General features: G+C 50.8%; 1 protein-coding gene across 1 annotated transcript in view; it reads right to left on the bottom strand.

The window, feature by feature from the left end:
* The window catches only part of LOC135813187 (tripartite motif-containing protein 2-like), a 238,245-nt gene that overhangs the window by 199,606 nt on the left and 19,050 nt on the right, over nucleotides 1–19,589 (bottom strand). Inside the window, exons 6-7 of the mRNA XM_065326404.1 lie at nucleotides 9,544–9,756; nucleotides 2,398–2,691 (exon numbers count right to left, since the gene is read on the bottom strand). Of these exons, the coding sequence (XP_065182476.1) occupies nucleotides 2,398–2,691; nucleotides 9,544–9,756 (507 nt within the window). The remainder of the gene's footprint in view (nucleotides 1–2,397; nucleotides 2,692–9,543; nucleotides 9,757–19,589) is intronic.

Genomic DNA, 19,589 nt, shown 5'->3' with positions numbered 1-19,589 from the left:
TACACCCCACATGCGATAGTGCAATATTTGAATGAGTTATGACTGTTTGAAGTCATCGACGGAATAACGTCGAAATTTGTATGGTGGGGAGCCAAAGGGTTAAGGGATCGACACTGAATTTTATAAAGTAAATACTACCTACGGCAACAAGAACTGAATTTTCACTGGTTTGAGGGATAGACACTGAATTTTATAAAGTAGAATACTACCTTCCTTCTCCTCTCCATTGCGATCTTCAGTGTTCGTTCCATTATGATTATTCTTTGTAATATGTATCGTATCTATCAATAATTGACCCTTGTGATGTGTGTGAGAATGCCCATTTTCGAAAAAATTGCATGGGGAGGTGGAACGGGAGGAGGGTTGGGGTGGGTCACGGAAAAAACACCAACATCTTCATTATCATGTTTATGATCCTAATATCCAGTATTCTATACATGGGCCGACTTATTAAAATGTGCGCTTCACTTCAAAACTCAAGCATAATTATGTACAAAGGAGCACCTGTACTAAAAAATAAACCAAGAGACGGTAGATAGATAACTACTGTGCCGTTTCTTGGTCTGACCTTCTAGTTTTCATTGCTGCTGGTGTCCCAGGGTGCATCTGCCAGTGCGTCCCCCTGCAAAACGTCCACATTTTTTTCATCTCCTCCAAGCTACGCTGCGCTTCCTTGATTTTTACACTCCATAGGCACGATTTGGACGATCGGCTTCGCCTCCTCCTCGTGCAGTACGACTGCCAGAATGGTGGCTGTAGGTGTTTTCGCCTGGTGCTCCCACAACACCTTCAATTCGAATGAGGCGACACCACCACGCATAAAAAATCACTTCTCATCACCGTGTGCCACGCGCGCGTACTGAATCAGATCTGTGTCAACATGTCTATACATGCGTGCTCTTCCCTGTTTAGTTACTTTTACGAATCCACTGGCCTCAGAGCTGGAGACGGGAGATCTTGTGACGGAGCTTTAGCATAAGCTTGATGTAGCGATGACGCATCGCGATCGCGGCTCCGAGAACTCCGCACCATTCACGCACCGTATCCGCAGAACAGTTCACCCTTTCTGCGCTTCAGTTTTCCAGCCAGGTTTTCGCCTGAAAGTCGACCTTAGGGGTGGCGCGTACTGAATCAGATCTGTGTCGACATGATAATTATGTCGACACATGTCTAACCATGCGTGCTCTTCCCTGTTTACTGTTTAGCATCTAATTACTTTTACGAATCCACTGGCCCCGGAGCCGGAGACGGGAGATCTTGTGACGGAGCTTTACTAGCATACGCTTGATGTAGCGATGACGCATCGCGATTGCGGCTCCGAGAACTCCGCACCATTCACGCACCGTATCCGCAGAACAATTCACCCTTTCTGCGCTTCAGTTTTCCAGCCAGGTTGTCGCCTGAAAGGCGACCTTAGGGGTGGTTATTTATTTCGATCAACTACTTCTCGGCGATCTATTCTGCAAACTTGATTCGTGAACCGCCACATCGTGAACGACTGCGAGAGAGATCAGTAAACTGGACGGCGCGATGCTGGTGCTTTCTGCACGAGTTTCTGGATGACGAGTTTACTGAAATTCTGCGAAGGAAACAGCGACTGCAGTGATTTCAATCCGCCAGGAGGCACTCGAGAACGATCGCCCAGGAGTTGCTGGTACTCCGTGACAATTCTCCATCACATTGGGGTGTTGATTTCATCATCAGGCCTTCTCTGTGTTGCGCAAGTCACATACTACTAGTCCCGGGGCCAGACCAAGCGCAGTGTGCCTTATTTAACCCAAAGGTCAAAGGTCAAACCCTGGGGGGAGTCCCGGGGCCAGACCAAGCACGACCGACACAGTGTGCCTTATTTGGCCCAAAGGTCAAAGGTCAAAAAATGCGCCAGAACCGGCTTTATACTTACTACTAGTGATGGAGAGTTACTCTCAACTAGTATCTATATTTCTTTCCTTTCTACATTAAATTTTATTATTGGCTCAACATCCGAGTTTCAAATTATTATGATTATTTTGCCAATATCCAAGTTAACCCAAAAAACTGCTCTTGGAAATTTTTCCACGTCAAAATAAATAATTTTTCATCCAGCGCATGTGGCGATTGTGAATAGCAGCTGAATAGAGCGGTGGTCAGTTGACAAACCTCCTTTTTTATGATGCAGTTGCGTGAGGTCCATCACTTTCTTTGGAAAGAGAAAGGGAAGAAAAGATTTTTGGTTGGAAGAAAACAAACTACCACCCGCGGCACACAAGCCACAAACAGCCTTGACGAGGTCTTTCGTATCATTACTATTCAAGTCAAACACATTGGTGATAAGAGCCGCAGCAAACCAGTGCTTATACCTAGCATCTTGGCGGTCAAAATATACGGGAGGAAGGGAAAAGGGCACAATAAACTTACCCAGTCGCAAGTTGAAGATATTGAAACTGCCGACAATGTTCAGTTCCAGAAGCCCTAGACCACTTAGTATGCCAGGAGTGTTGATGGCGATATAACTCAGCATGATTGCACCATACACGGGCAACAGTAGATACATCTCTGTGCTGTTGTAGCGTTCGATGATCGCCACGTCCACCTTTCCCGGATAGCCAGCCAGCCTGGACAGGCTGTCAATCAACTTATTTCGGATGACATGCTTGGAGTGCTCGCATAAATCCGCAATCACCACCACACGCACACTAGTCTGGACCATAGCTGCATAGGACATGGCAAGACAGTAACAGGAAACCGGGCGACAAGCTGATGAGTATTTATAGCAAAAAAAGTTCTGATTGCACAGATAGCAAGCAAAATTGCAGGAAAACTGAAGAACAAGGATTACCTCCCAATGAATCAAGATACTGTATAGCAGGAAATGTTCGGACGGAATTTATTTTCGTACGATTTCATACACGGCCTCTTTTGTACTAAAATTAATTCCGTACTAAAATTTGTTCATGTGAAGTTATGTACACTATACATGCGTGCCGCATGCGAACGCGTGTGCATTTAGCATGCAGCACTGTATGAAAATAAAATCCATACGAAAGGTCGAAAATTGGCTTTGTCCGAAAATATTTCCGTCCGGAAATTTTCTACTATACGAGTACAGTACATGTCTCATTTGTTGCTGGCTGGAATGAAGCAATGCAGAAAGGTATCACACCGCTGCATTACATTCTCCCACATAAATTCATTATTACACGTCCTACCTTCCTTCGCTGGTATTCCTCTTACAGTGCATAATGTTGGGTTAGCTTTTGGGCTAACCCTAGTTAGCGATAAGACCGATGCGCTGCTCTCTATCGCATGCTAGCTGCGACTGAGCTGGCTTTACACGTGCACTCAACTGCTGCGCATGCGCGCCCAAATCGCCTTGGGTAGCTCTTGCTGCGCTGACTTTGGCTTGCGCTTTCCCTTGCGGTGTCACTGAGCAGCAACCGGAATTTGTTTGAGGAGAATAGAATTAATTATTCAGACTCCTTGTAGCTTCCTCGCAGCCGTTTACTGCACGACAAACATGTTGTCTACCTCTGAAGCACGTCGTATGAACGTGTCGGACTTGCGGGCCGAGCTGGAAGGCCGTGGGCTGAATTCGAGCGGAACAAAGCCCCAGCTTCTTGCCCGCTTGCTGCTCAGTATCCAGGACACGTCGAGCTCGGCGGCACGGGAACCTCGATCCCCGTCGGCCACGCCATCCCTGCGGCAGGAGCACGAGCAGGAGCAAGAGCAGGATCTGGAGAGTGTTGCAGCAGCTTCTCCGACTCCCCAGATCCCGGACCGGAGCAGGAATGACGATTTGCGCCAGTTTGTGCGGCAGGAAGTACATTCCGCCGTCACCGTTGCCTTGTCGGAGGCGATCGCTCCAATGCTGGCCACCATCACTGCCCCTGGATCCGCTGGAACTCAGCCTTCGGCGGAGTCTTCCAACGCTGGTAATCTCTCCGTTCCCCAGACTATACGAGAGAAAATATTGAAGGGTGACTTTGTAGATTTCACCCAGCTGCTGCCCGATACTATCGCCACCTCGTATTCTGCCCCACGCCAGCTTCAGCTGCAGTTCAGCAGTGGCGGCCAGTCTCTGGAGGTGGTGGAAGGTGGAGCTGCCCAGCCCGTTCGTCGACGCGTCCACGACTTGCCGACATGGCTGGAGGCATGGACTCTCTTCATGAACGTCCTGTGTTCTGCTAACCCGTCCCGCCTGCAGGAGATGCTCTCATACCAAGCCACCATTGTTGCAGCCAACAGGCAATACTATCCGGAGGCTTGGCTGTCGTACGACACCCAGTTTCGCTCTGCCATTTCTGCTCAGCCAGGCAAGCGCTTTGACGTCATCGACATCAATCTGTGGCAAATGTCCGTGACTAGCCGATCAAGGCCCACATGTGAGTCCTGCCGCCTCGTCCATCCCGGAGGCGGCCAGTGTCCCTTTCGTCCGCAACGTAACAACCAGCAAGCCTTCAATGGAGTCCGTACGGTGTCTAATGGCCAACCCATCTGGCGGAACTTCAACGCTGGGCGTTGCAGTCTCAGCATGTGCAAGTACGCCCAAGTCTGCAACCGCTGCGGGTCCAAGGACCACAACGGGTCTAAGTGCGGTAGGCGCCAGTAACTCTGCTGCTTTGGCTGCAGCTCCCGCGATTGTACATATTTCTCCCTGCCCTTCACGTTCTACTGATTTCACAAGTGCATGTCCTGCTGTCCACACACCCCTCTCTGTTTCTCGCTTCGAATCACTGCTCCGTAACCACCCTGACAGTTCATTGGCTTCGTATGTTATTAACGGCCTCCGCTGCGGCTTTGACATTGGCTTTACCGGCAACCGCATAACTAACCAGCACTCGTCCAACCTCTCATCAGCATTCCAGCACTCTGCATTTGTGTCTTCACAGCTCACCGCTTCCTGCAACGCCGGCTACACGGCTGGCCCATTTGACTCGCCCCCATTCCCATTTATGTACTGCTCTGGCATTGGCGCCGTTCCGAAAAAGAATGGCAAGCTAAGCTTGATACACCACCTGTCCAGCCCTGCCGGCTCCAGCGTTAACGACGGAATCCCTGCCGAGCCTTTCTCTTTGCAGTACATCAGCATTGATGAAGCCATTAACATCATTATGTCCTCCCCGTCTCCTGCCTATCTCTCTAAACTCGACGTGAAGAGCGCTTTCCGTCAAATACCTGTCCGCCCACAGGATTGGCATCTCCTCGGCAACCTTTGGCAGGGGAAGTACTACTACGACCATGTCTTGCCATTTGGGCTCCGCTCTAGCCCGGCGGTTTTTGATGCCGTGGCAGCCACCATCGAATGGATAATGCACCACGAATTCTCCATCCCTAATTTGCTGCATTTCCTGGACGACTACTTGTGCGTGAGCGTGGGCCAGGCAGTGGGAAATCGGCAGCTGGCCATTCTTCTCCATGCATTCTCATACCTCGGAGTCCCGCTCGCGCCTGCGAAGGTGGAAGGCCCGTCTCGTACCCTGACATTCCTGGGCATTATCCTGGATTGTGAGAAGATGGAAGCCCGGCTCCCTGACGACAAATTGGCTGACACCAAGCGCCTGCTGACTGCAGCGAGCATCAACCCCACCATGTCTCAGCGCGAACTCGAATCTCTTCTGGGGAAACTCTCCTTCGCTGCAAGAGTCATCGTACCCGGCCGGACATTTATGCGGCGCCTGTGGTCTATTTGCAGTCGCTACCAGCAGCCTCACTACCGCATCAGTCTGACTACCGAGTGCCAGGAAGATATCCAATGGTGGCTACGGCTCCTGGAACAATGGAACGGAAAATCATTCTTCCTGTTCCCAGATTGGACACCATCTCCAGACTTGGAGCTGTTCACTGATGCCAGTGGCACCCTGGGCTGGGGCGCATTCAACAGCGGCCGCTGGCTTCAAGGGACCTGGTCGCCTGAGCAACTTGCTCACAGCATTGAGTGGAAGGAGCTCTACGCGTTGGTCACAGCGTGCTGCACGTGGGGCAAGGAATGGCGCCAGCTTCGTATCACAATGCACTGTGACAACAAGGCTGTGGTAGATTGCATCCGCTCCGGCACATCCAAGTCACCGCCAGTGATGACCCTGATCAGGGAGCTATTCTTTGTGTGGGCCCGCTTCAATTTCACCGTCACTGCTACTCACATTGCTGGCCAGTCTAACTGCATTGCCGATTCGCTGTCTCGTTTCCGCATGGAGGAATTCCGGCGTCTCGCCCCAGCTGCTCAAGCACAACCAGACCGAGCAGTGCTGCCATTCCAGTCGATGTCGATGCCTTGACATACAGGTACCGATTGCCATTGCTAAATTGCCGTATTGAGAACCTGCGTTGGATTTCATCCATCTCGTGCTTTAATCACTTGTTCTTAGCTCTCGTGCATTGGTGGTGAACGCTTGCTGGGGTGCCGTGTGCTGGTTTTCTGGGAACAGCTTCCTTCAACTGGTTGCTTTGCTGCTGCTATCTCTGCTTAAAATTGCATACTATTGGTCGGCTGTTTGCGACGCCAATCAGTAGTCATTGCACCCGGTCGCGGGTACTATTGCCGCTCAAGCATGAGCGATTGCTTTGGCCGTTTGCAACGCCAATTGCTTCACCCTGGTTGGCTGTTTGCAACGTCGATCAGGGAACTTTGCACCCAGTCGCGGGTACTGCTGCGGCTCAGTCGTGAGCGATCACTTTGGCTGTTTGCAACGCCAATCGCTTCACCAGTTGATCGAAACCAGCACACTGGTGTACCCCAATCATCCTCGTGCGGTGTTGTGAGAATACGTGGGTATGCATGCAGCTTTGCTCTGTGACTTTCCATTGCACGTAGTCACTTGGCTCTCCCATTTCCTAAACACTGCTCTGATGCATTCGGGTGCAAGCGCTAAATGTTGGGTTAGCTTTTGGGCTAACCCTAGTTAGCGATAAGACCGATGCGCTGCTCTCTATCGCATGCTAGCTGCGACTGAGCTGGCTTTACACGTGCACTCAACTGCTGCGCATGCGCGCCCAAATCGCCTTGGGTAGCTCTTCCTGCGCTGACTTTGGCTTGCGCTTTCCCTTGCAGTGTCACTGAGCAGCAACCGGAATTTGTTTGCCACCCACCCTCCCATTCCCACATTATATAGGTGGGAACAGCTTCCTTCAACTGGTTGCTTTGCTGCTACTATCTCTGCTTAAAATTGCATACTATTGGTCGGCTGTTTGCGACGCCAATCAGTAGTCATTGCACCCAGTCGCGGGTACTATTGCCGCTCAAGCATGAGCGATTGCTTTGGCCGTTTGCAACGCCAATTGCTTCACCATGGTTGGCTGCTTGCAACGTCGATCAGGGAACTTTGCACCCGGTCGCGGGTACTGCTGCGGCTCAGTCGTGAGCGATCACTTTGGCTGTTTGCAACGCCAATCGCTTCACCAGTTGATCGAAACCAGCACACTGGTGTACCCCAATCATCCTCGTGCGGTGTTGTGAGAATACGTAGGTATGCATGCAGCTTTGCTCTGCGACTTTCCATTGCACGTAGTCACTTGGCTCTCCCATTTCCTAAACACTGCTCTGATGCATTCGGGTGCAAGCGCTAACAAGAGGTTTGAAAATAGGTGTGAGATAAACATTAAATACTTAGGACGGTGGCAATAATTGAATGTGAACTCGTGATGTGTGTTCTGAATGGCGCATAAAATGTCCCATCTACACCTTTGCTGCTGACCTTGTCTGATAACATGAAGTCCAGCAATGTGAGCGGACAAGGTAGAAATGGAATGTTAGCTGCAGTCTGGCAAAAACTTTTTTTTGCATGAAGGTCACCTACAACGATCTGTTTTTCAATCCACACATCAAATAAAATTACACACACGTCAAAAATAAGAATTTGGAGGACAAATGGTAATTCCAGTGAGCTCTTGCCTCAGTCATGTGTGCACGCTCTCATTGTAAACTGTTGGCGAGCCCGCACTCTGCTGGGATGCATTGAAGCTCCCGACGACTGAGCGGCGCACTTTAGTTTTACAGTTTGTAACATTCTTGGCAGGAGACAGGCAGCTCTTGAACACAGCATCAAAATAATATTCCAGAGACGCACCACCAATACGGTGCCCATTGGCGAAGCAGGACGCGTCCACAGACTTGAGAAACTGTACTTAACGTAACGTTACACATCAGTCCACAATCCGAGGCCCGATTTGACTTCTTTCCACTCAGCCCATGTTCACTTGCCTTGACCATTCTGTGTATCTCAATTTTTAAAACACTCATTTCCAGACAGTGCATGGTGCAGGTCTGCCACTTGCATCCAATGCATTGGGCAGCAGCTAGTTGTTCTTGGTTTAGTCCCTGTATACGTTCTCCTGTGGTGCACGACGCCACTATTGTTTCTTCAGCTCCTGCCCTGTGTGCTTCAGAGCTCTGAAGTCAGTTCGGCGTATATATTCAGTACAACTCAGCATCCACAGGAAGAGCGCTATTGTTCCCCTTCATTCACGTTATCATCAACACTGCTGTCACCACGATCGCCTGCATCCGAAAGATCCATCTAATTTGTTCCCTATGTCTTTTTGTTCCGCACTCGAGCTTTACCAGCAGCAAACAAAAAAGCCGATTGGAACGTCGTTCTCGGCGTTGTGGAAGACGCTCTCGACTACTACCTGACTCTGAAACGCTCTCAAAATCAGAGAAGCTCGCAGCACCTGACAGCGGGCTATAAGCTGATCGCGGCCACCTCCAAATTCGCCCGTCGATATGCCACCCGTCGCACAACTAGCTGCCATATCTTCCTTCAGCCATAACCGATTCACTTCAAATTTTGAGTGCTGGACCTTGATTCCCTGTGCTGAACGACGTCGAGGCACAAACGCTAGATGCAAATAGAGCCCTCTAACCCAGGAAAAAATATATCACAGTTTGCCAAACTTAAAACGCGTGTATCTCAAAATGATGTCATGCAGCTAACATTCCATTTCTACCTTGTCCGCTCACAGGTCTGCTGTACTTTGGCAATAGGGTTGTAGTGTCTGCTTCAGAGCCAGGTCATCCGGGTCAGCAATCCGGTTGGGGGAGGGGGGGGGACTTGGACCGGCTTCGGAAAAGAACAGTGGGTCACTTGTTACCCGCCTGGGACTCAATCAGGAAGTCCTAAGACTCCCTGATGTACAATAGCCTCACTTGAATGTACCCGGGACTGACCCGGTTGCAAGAGTTGTGCCGGGTACACATGTACCCGGTTGAATTGAAATCCAAGCCCAGATACTGGGGCTGGGAGGTTACCTTTACGGCCATTAATGCACCTTTGCTTCATTCTGATGACTGCTCCAATTTTGCCAAAACATTGTAGGATAAGAACTGGTTCGGTCCATCAGAGTGTTTTGGGAATGGGCACGTTAGCCCGAATACTTTCTACAGAAGGTACTGCCGGAGGATGTACCCAGCGTGCTGACAGTGCTCAACACTGCGGAGGCAGAGCATAATACAATCGTTTGCCTGATGATTGCGAGAGCATGAAACTTACAGTAGCAGCAAACCAGCCTTGATTGTCCTTGTTGTTCTGTTCTGTACAGAACATACTGAAATTCCTATTGGCAACTCACCGACATCCTTTCGTTTGACGGTTACGAGAGGTTGCTCACTGAAGTTGTCAACAGTTTCCACATGCACATCGTTGCTCGTGAAGCCGGCCCGCTTGACACTGGTAAGAAGGATGTTGCGGATCATGCCGTCAAATGCATGCAGCTTCTTTGCCAGAGCCGCCGCAATGTACACAGTCACGGTGGCCTTTGCAAGCTCATCCTGCAATAGAACCACTGCCAAGACAGCGGCAAAGAAGAAGACGGCAATAAAAAGCAGAGAACACAGAAGAACATACCGAGACCATGACCATACACTCTTTTAGTAGACTCCTACTCCAACTACAGCAAAACCTGTGACTAACGACCACCCCCTTGGGGCCAGAGAAAGCCGAAAGTCTTAAGTGGCAGGTGGTCCTTAGCTAGAGGTTTGCACTCAGGCACAGCACAACCATACATATGAATGTGAGACCGTCCGTGCCTCGCAAAGTGGTCTGCAGTACCAGGCTGGTTGCTAGTCACGGTGGTCTTTAGTTACAGGTTTTACTGTAGTACCAGGCTGGTTGCTAGTTACGCTGGTCTTTAGTTACAGGTTTTACTGTAGTACCAGGCTGGTTGCTAGTCACGCTGGTCTTTAGTTACAGGTTTTACTGTAGTACCAGGCTGGTTGCTAGTCACGCTGGTCTTTAGTTACAGGTTTTACTGTAGTACCAGGCTGGTTGCTAGTCACGCTGGTCTTTAGTTACAGGTTTTACTGTAGTACCAGGCTGGTTGCTAGTCATGCTGGTCTTTAGTTTCAGGTTTTACTGTAGTACCAGGCTGGTTGCTAGTCACGCTGGTCTTTAGTTACAGGTTTTACTGTAGCACCAGGCTGGTTGCTAGTCACGCTGGTCTTTAGTTACAGGTTTTATTGTAGTACCAGGCTGGTTGCTAGTCACGCTGGTCTTTAGTTACAGGTTTTACTGTAGTACCAGGCTGGTTGCTAGTCACGCTGGTCTTTAGTTACAGGTTTTACTGTAGTACCAGGCTGGTTGCTAGTCACGCTGGTCTTTAGTTACAGGTTTTACTGTAGTACCAGGCTGGTTGCTAGTCACGCTGGTCTTTAGTTACAGGTTTTACTGTAGTACCAGGCTGGTTGCTAGTCACGCTGGTCTTTAGTTACAGGTTTTACTGTAGTACCAGGCTGGTTGCTAGTCACGCTGGTCTTAAGTTACAGGTTTTACTGTAGTACCAGGCTGGTTGCTAGTCACGCTGGTCTTTAGTTACAGGTTTTACTGTAGTACCAGGCTGGTTGCTAGTCACGCTGGTCTTTAGTTACAGGTTTTACTGTAGTACCAGGCTGGTTGTTAGTCACGCTGGTCTTTAGTTACAGGTTTTACTGTAGTACCAGGCTGGTTGCTAGTCACGCTGGTCTTTAGTTACAGGTTTTACTGTAGTACCAGGCTGGTTGCTAGTCACGCTGGTCTTTAGTTACAGGTTTTACTGTAGTACCAGGCTGGTTGCTAGTCACGCTGGTCTTTAGTTACAGGTTTTACTGTAGTACCAGGCTGGTTGCTAGTCACGCTGGTCTTTAGTTACAGGTTTTACTGTAGTACCAGGCTGGTTGCTAGTCACGCTGGTCTTTAGTTACAGGTTTTACTGTATGGAAGTTTGATAACAGTCATCACCGACACAGTTACAGACAAGCCAACACAGCCACGGAACTGCTATACAGCTGTACATAGCAAAAAAAACACATCCGAGCGGCCATGTTTGGGTGACAAGAAGCAGCTAGCAACCATGAATGTACTGTAGTCTACACTACAAGTACCATGACAATACATTGTGTTGTCATAGCGATCAATTCAGCAACCATTCTATGAAGCACTGATTTTTTTTTCTTTTTTCTACAAAGTCCACATTATCTCCAGACACTGGGGTGAATAATGGAGGGTGGTGGTGGTGGGGCCCATAAAGCTCAGCCGACCAGAGATCTCGGCTTCATTGCTCCATGGATGCACCTGTGTGGCACAATAAATGCTCACTCTATGTGTGCAAAGGTTCAAAGCTGATATACATACTTGTTCAAATATACCTTGTATTGTAGAAACACGTTTTCAGTTTGACAGCATATTACAAGGAGGTGGAACACCGTGTTTGGAAACAGTGTGCCTCACTAAAACCATCCACGGTTGGTAGAGCCCCGGTCTTGCAACCATTTGAACCGTATGGGTGCTAGACCCGGTCCTGACCCTCGTTATACTATGGGAGTTACGAGGGGGAGTTGTTCAAATCTTCTTGTTGTACAATCATGTTTGTTCTGAATTGATGTTCTTCCTTCTCTTTTTTACTCTTTTCTTCCAACTTCTGCCCATGGCATCCCTCTCTCAGCTCGTCAGCTGACGACAGTTACTGTCACCACCATGACACTGTCGTTAGAAGGTGCTCTCTGTAAACGAGGTTGGTGATGTTCCGACTCGGCCGTGGGTCATGGGCCGTGGCCGAATCGGAACATCACCAACCTCGTCTACAGAGAGCACGAGCTGAGAGAGAGAGATGTCATGGGCAGAAGTTGGAATAAAAGAGTAAAAAAGAAAAGGAAGAACATCAATTCAGAGCAAACACGATTGTACAACAAGAAGATTTGAACAACTGCCCCTCGTAACTCCCATAGTATAACGAGGGTCAGGACCGGGTCTAGCACCCATACGGTTCAAATGGCTGCAATACCGGAGCTCTACTAACCGTGGTTGGTTGTGGTATGGGACAATGTTTCCCAACATGGTGTTCCACCTCCTTGTAATATGCTGTCAAACTAAATACTTGTTCAAGTATCAACGAGTGTGTTGACGGCTACAGATCATACACCTCGGCGAGGATCGACACTCCTGAATCGCTGTGGTGTTGGCTCGAAGAGCACTCGATTATTCCAACAAACTACAATACATGCAAAGAAAAACTCTCAGGAAACAAAAAGGCAGCGCAGCCAAACAAAGGTACAGCTAAAACCTCATGCCGCACGCACAAGAACACAACAACCAAAAAAGGCTACACGGTGCCAAGGCTGGCTCAGCGAAACCGACCGCAGCGGAACCTAAAAGGTAGCCCGCTGTACAACTGCGATATTACATCAGGCATCAAGGTGCCCCCAAGGGGAGCACATGAAGACAGTAAGATGCCAGGAGATAAAGGTCAAATCACAGAGAACCGACAGCATGACCGCAATGGCAATCAGGAAGAGAAAGCAAATCGCAACTGAACATGACATGAACGTGTAGACTAACTCCGTGGCATTCTCGCCACGCCATTCTCCCCTTCCTGATGTGTCTACGGAGAGATACATCACCAACACTCGAAGCGGAAAAATGAAAGAAAAACAGAAAAGATTGCCTGAGTTGCTAGTGCTCAAGCAAACAGAAACAAAAAAAAAGAGAGAAGCAAGAGAGAAGCAAGAGAGTGAAAAGACATGACCATACGTCAATGGCGATGGTCCAATGCTGTTGCCACTCAGTAACTCACTGACATGCTTCCAGCGGGCAGATCTTGCTTATTGGGCGACGTAGCGTGGTGTTCTTCACCTTTACGTCCACGACTCGTACCAGCCCGTCACGTCCTGGGTGAACATCGACAACTCGTCCCAGCTGCCACTGACCACGTGGTGTGTCTTTGGCGAGTAGGATAACGACATCACCGACTTGCACGTTGTTGTAGGGTTTCTTCCATTTGGCACGACCACTCAGCATGGGCAGCCATTCTTGCATCCATCTTGCCCAGAAATGTCTGACCAGCTCCTGGACTCGTCTCCAGCGTCTCCTCAGGCTAGCTGCTGGGTCATCACCGGGTACATCAATACTGTGGCTCGCGTCGCCTAGCAGCAAGTCACTTGGAGAGATAGGAGTACAGTCTCTGGCATCTGAAGATACCGTTGTCAAGGGCCGACTGTTGATCAGGTGTTCTGCTCCAATCGTTGCCGTCACTAACTCCTCATCTGTGATGTCACCTGACTTCAGAATGGCGTACAGTGCTCGTTTGGCAGCCTTCACCATGACCTCAAATGGTCCTCCGAAGTGCGGTGCTGCGGGTGGGTTGAAGTGCCACTGAATCCGTTGACCGTTGGTTGCCTTGATGATCTTCTTCTCGTCCAGTTCTCTTCTCAACTCGCGTAGCTCGGTTACTGCACCAACAAAGTTCGTGCCATTGTCAGTGAGCACCTCGTGTGGGGCGCCACGTCGTCCGACCATTCGGAAGAAGCAGTTCAGAAAGCTTCCAGTATCAAGACCATACGCTACTTCGATGTGGATAGCGCGTGTGGCAAGACAGGTGAAGATGCACAGCCATCTCTTTGCCTGCGCTCGGCGTCCCTGCTTGGTGTACATTGGTCCTGCAAAGTCGATTCCAACCCTTTCAAACGCACGGGTGCCGGGTTCAATCCGGAGTGTTGGCAGTGGCGCCATGAGCTGCTTAGCAGGCTTGGCCTTTCGGCGTTGGCATTCAGGACATTGACGATCCACTTCCTTGACTGCTTCGCGTGCACCGACAACCCAGAACCGCTTTACTAACTCGTTCAGAACTTGATTGTTGCCGAGTGCGTGATGACCGTTGCCATGGATCCGCGTGATCACAAGCTTAGTCGTTGGATGCGTCCTGGGAAGGATGATCGGTGAGATCGTGTCAGAGGGCAAGAAGTCCGCGTACTGAAGTCGACTCCTTGCACGCAGCAAACCACTGTCATCTAACTGTGGATGGAGTGCTGCAATCTTGCTCTGGGAACTCACAGGTTGTCCCTTCTTGATGGCCTTGATCTCATCTCGGAACTCAGACTATTGCGCTGATTTCACCAGTATCAACTCAGACTCACTCAATTCGTCCACTGTCAATTCACCCAGTTCGCGGCGTTCATGTGGCGCTCGAGCGTTGTGAAGAAATCTCATCACCCACGCCTGCACACGAATCAAGCGCTCCAAATCAGAGTATCGCTGCGGTTCCAGTCGCCAAACACTGGGCTCCGTTGCGCCTGTGCCCTCATCATCAGTACCCGTCTCAGTGCTGCTCATCAGAACGGTCTCCTTCATGGACTTTGTTTCCTTTGCTTGGGCTGTAGGTAACTGTCGTACTGGCCAGTCATCAGACGGCTTGGCCATGAAGCTAGGACCGGTCCACCACATACTGTCCGGCGTGAGCGATGTTGGGGCGCATCCTCTCGACACAATATCAGCCGGGTTCTCTGCCGTAGGGACATACCGCCATTGATCTGGGCTGCTTGCCTGGTGAATCGTGCTCACTCTGTTGGCAACGAACGTCTTGAACAAGCGACTCCGGCCACGGATCCACCAGATCACGTCCATACTGTCAGTCCAGTAGATGATGTTCTGCGGGTTGATCTGCAACACCTTGGCTACTTCGTTGGCCATTTCGACTCCCAGCACAGCAGCCATCAATTCGAGCCGTGGGATGCTTGTGGCGGTAGTTGGCGAAACTCGTGACTTAGCAGACACAAATACGGTGCTGATCTCGCCGGAGGCGTAGCGGATACGTTGGTAGATGACGGCACCATACGCTAACTCTGATGCGTCGCCAAATACGTGAAGCTCGACATCTTGCGGTGTAGCGCCTGCAATGGCCTGCAAGCAGCGTGGCACTTGAATTGAGCTCAGTGCAAGGAGATCCTGGAACCACTGTCTACAACGTGAGCTCAGTTCGACGGGAAGCACTTCGTCCCAAGTTGCACCGCTAGCCCAGATCTCTTGCATCAGTATCTTGGCACGGATGATCACCGGTGCCAGAAATCCTAGCGGGTCGAAGATCGTCGCGATCTTTCGGAGGATGTTCCTCTTCGTCATCATCATATCGTCAGGTGGTATGACAGCCTGAAAGCTGAACATGTCGCTGTCGCTCAACCAACTGATCCCTAGAGTCTTAATCTGGGATGGGCCGTCTCCGTTCAGGCTGAGTTGCGTTGCCTGATCTTCTCTGGGTATGTGACCCAACAGCTCCGGAGAATTCGACAGCCACTTCCTCACTGCCATGCCTGCTCCCTTCCATGCTGCTGTCACACTCTTGTACAGGGCCACACCCTCGGCAATTGTAGAGACTGAGTCCATACCGTCGTCCATGTAAGTTGATTCGAGCATCATCTCGGCTGCACGGGCGAATTCTGGATCTAGTGTCTTAGCGTGCTCTCGCGCGACCAGTTGCGCTAAGAACGGGGAGCAGTTCAGACCGAATACCACCCGGTTGAATTCGTACACATCTGGAGCTGACTGCGAGTCTGTATTCCACAGGAATCTCAGATATGGCCGATCTGATTTTCTGACTTCAACCTGTAGATACATCTCCGTGACATCACAGCCAATGCAGATCGGATGCCGCCGAAATCTGAGCAGAACAGCCGATAGATCACGTTGTAACTTCGGACCGGTGTGCAGCAGGTCGTTGAGGGCGGTGCCATCATGCTTAGCTGACCCGTCGAACACAATGCGAACTTTCGTCGTACTTTTGTTCAGTCGGACAACCGGGAAGTGTGGAAGGAGCCACGATCCTGCTTCATGTGGGTTTGCATTCACCTTCACCACGTACCCTTTTCTCACGTAACTCTCAATGGTCTCTGCATAGCGCTCTGCAATTTCTGGGACCCGTTTCAGCCTCTTCTGTGTTTGCGCAAGTCTCTTCGCTGCCATGTCGTAATTGTTGGTGGGCCGTGATGCATCTGCCCGCCATGGCATCCCGACACAGTAGCGACCATTGGTGAACGTCATTCGTTTCTTTGTCGCTGTCAGGACGTCCAGGTTTTCCGGTGACATGGGGTGTTCTGGGCTGGTCACTTGCTCAATTTCCCAGAACTGTCGCAAAGTCTTATCCACACTCAGAAGGGTCTCGCTGCTGGCGATGATAGCGCTGCAGCAGTGGTTTGTGCCCCCGCCACGGCTAACCCCTGCTCCGACGCAGGTCCATCCGAGAGGTGTGAGACGCGCGATGGGCTCTCCGGCTGGTCCAGACACTTCATACAACGCACGGTGAAGCTCGGCATTGTCGACGCCAATGAGCAGCTCGATCCTTTCAGGGGTGGCCGGTTCCGGAAACGGTATATCAGCCAAGTGCTCATAGCCAATCTTCTTGCTACTCCAGTCCGTTAGCTGCAGACGTCCTGTTACTTGGTTGGGAGTTGTGAGTCCGACTACGGTTGTCCATGATTGACCGTTAATATTGGCGATATCGAACTCCACTTCCATGGATTTGAAAGTGCTCCGCTTTCCATTCAGCATATTGATAGTCATGTCATGCTGCTCACCACTCATTCCTAGCGCTGTGGCAACGTCTTCATGGATGAAGGTGTTGGTACTTCCGTCGTCCAGAAGCGCATTGACGACGAGCCGCTTACTACCGGACCTGAGAGCGACAGGCACAGTGCGTAAACTGGTGTAGCTCTTCTCGGCTGTTGCATTGCTGCATTGCTGGGGGGACTCCCCTTCCGTTGGAGTCTCATGCGCTGTTGCGACGCCACAGTGTCCTTGTTCAGCCTTGGTGTTTGCTTTGTCATAATTCCTTTCCTTGCCATCGGCTCTCGGCTTCTTCCTGATCTCAAAATCTGATCGTGCCAAGCCGTGTAGTAGACGATGATGATTCCGTTGGCAACCATCGACACCACAAGTGCGAGTTCGAGGACACTTGTCGCCTCTGTGCCCTGTTCCCAGGCAGCGATAGCACAGGCTTAATTCCTTTGCTCTTGTCCACCGTCGGCCTGTGTCGTGTCCTTTGAAGGTGGAGCATTCCCAAATGCCATGGCTCCCGCTGCATTCTGGACAAGTGGCGCGAGAGGATATGAAAGAAGTCTCCTCGTCTCGTGCCGTCTGTCCGTCTGCCAAGTGTGTATGAGCATTGCTCTGCTGCAACGAGCGATGGCTACTTGGCCGGAATGATGGTCTGCTGCTGTCAAAGTGACGGGCAGTGCCTGGTGCTGTTGCAGGTACTGCTGCTGCCACGCCATGTACCGCCTCGGCTGCCACTGTACGGTACTCCACTTCTTGCAGTGTCCACTCAAGAAGCGCTACTACCGTTGGCTGCTGTCGGTGGTCAACTAACCAACGTTGGTAGTTGGTGAGCATCGACTCTGCCAGTTTTCGCTGTAAAACTCTGTACAAGGTGCCATCTCCGAGCTCTTGGTCTCGGCCTGCCTCGCGTAAGTTGAGGATGGCAATGTCGAGCAGGTCACCAAAATGCTCGAGGTCTTTGCTGCTCTTCACACTGGGGTGACTTTCTAGTTCATCCAAGTGGAGCGCTAATTGACGACGTTGTCCGCCAAACTTCCGTTCGAGTCGCCGCTTGGCTGCCTCATAGGCCGCTGCTGAGTGTCCGAGTCCGTCAATAACTTTCAGCGCGTCGCCTTTCAGGTGCTGGCGAAGCTGCAACAGTTTATACTCAGGTGTAGCGGGTGCCTGGTCAATACAAGCTACAAAAGCTGCACGCCACGCGTTGTACTGCCGCTTGTCGCCGGAAAACTCTGGGACCGCAACACGCTTGAGTTGTCGCCACATGTCTGTTCCCAACGCCGCTGGTCCGGGCGATGCTGTCACAGACCTCGGCATCGAGCTTGCGCTAGCTGGCACAGCGTGTGGTGCTGACATTGGCACTGCGGACATTGGCACTGCGGACATTGGCACAGGTGCAGCCTGTGCTGCTGAGACTGAGACTGCTGGAAATGCTGATCCTGGAGCAGACCATGATGGAGCTGCTGATACTGGTACTGGAGCAGCCCATGCTGCTGACATTGGTGCGGCTGAAAACATTGCTGGTGTAGGTACAGCAGATTGCAGAGCTATAGGTTGAGTGGCAGTCTGGCCTACTCTGGTCTTGGCTGTTGGCAAGCTCATCCCAGACACTGGCAGAGTGGTATGCACAGTTGTACTTGTACTAGGCACTGCTGGTGCATGCCTGCTGCTAGTCCTGGTCCCAGTGGCAGCGCTGACTGTCACAGTGCTTCCTATACCTATCACTGGCCTGGCCTGCAGGTAACCTGGTGGTGGTGCACTGGATGCTGCCAGGTAGTTGGTACTGAAACTGGCACCTGTACTTCTGAAACTAATGCTTGTCACACTGGCCTGTGGTGGTGACAGGTTGTTTGTGGTTGCAGGTGACAACCCTGCAGTAGTGCTGGTACATGTACTAGAACTACATTGTAGTACTGTTACTAGTGTTAGTGGCAGATGTAGTACTGCTACTGCTAGTGCTGGACTGAAGCGCTTGGTCTCCGAGACTGAGGCCCGCTACGTCTGCTCTAACTTTCACTTCACTGGCACTGGGCTGAGCACCAGCTTCTCTGATCGCTGTGTGCTCCATATCCACAGTACTACTACTATCTGTCTGCAGCGCTAGCGACTCCACTCCGTACTCAAATAATTCCCGTGCTCCACCAGCATGTTCATCGCGTTCATCAGCGCTGTTCTCATCGACAAGAGCAGTGTGCCTATCCAGGTAAGCTCGCAGTTTGTAGATTTGAGTTTTTCTGGACGGACTTCCAAAACGTGTACTGGGCGTGACAAAACTGCTGTATTGCCGACAGAAGTCCGCACTTCGTTCCATCGCGGACGTATATTTCTCTTCTGTTTGCTCCGCATCCTCAGATAACTTGCGTAATTCTCCCAGACAGTCTGGGGTCTGCTGAACATAACTCGCCAGGGTCCTGGTGACTCCTGCAAGTTCGTCCATGGCTCCTTGCAGCAAGGAAACTGCTTTCAGTACCGTTGCCTTGTCCGGCACAGGTCGCGTGTCGACATCTACCAAGACCAACAGCCCCCGCCTCGCATTCGTGAGCTGCGTCTTCGCTGCCGACTTCCGCAGCTTCAGGAGCTCGATCTCACGCTCCAAATCATGGCATTCCTCCGAGGATGCCATTCTCAGGCGAGGATCCTAACCTAACGACCAACCATCCTCTGCTACCAAATGTGTTGACGGCTACAGATCATACACCTCGGCGAGGATCGACACTCCTGAATCGCTGTGGTGTTGGCTCGAAGAGCACTCGATTATTCCAACAAACTACAATACATGCAAAGAAAAACTCTCAGGAAACAAAAAGGCAGCGCAGCCAAACAAAG

The sequence above is a fragment of the Sycon ciliatum genome, chromosome 3, assembly GCF_964019385.1.
Source record: "Sycon ciliatum chromosome 3, ocSycCili1.1, whole genome shotgun sequence".
Classification (NCBI taxonomy): domain Eukaryota; kingdom Metazoa; phylum Porifera; class Calcarea; order Leucosolenida; family Sycettidae; genus Sycon; species Sycon ciliatum.
The sequence above is the reverse complement of the archived record's forward strand: the minus strand, read 5'-3'. Positions and strand labels throughout refer to the sequence as shown.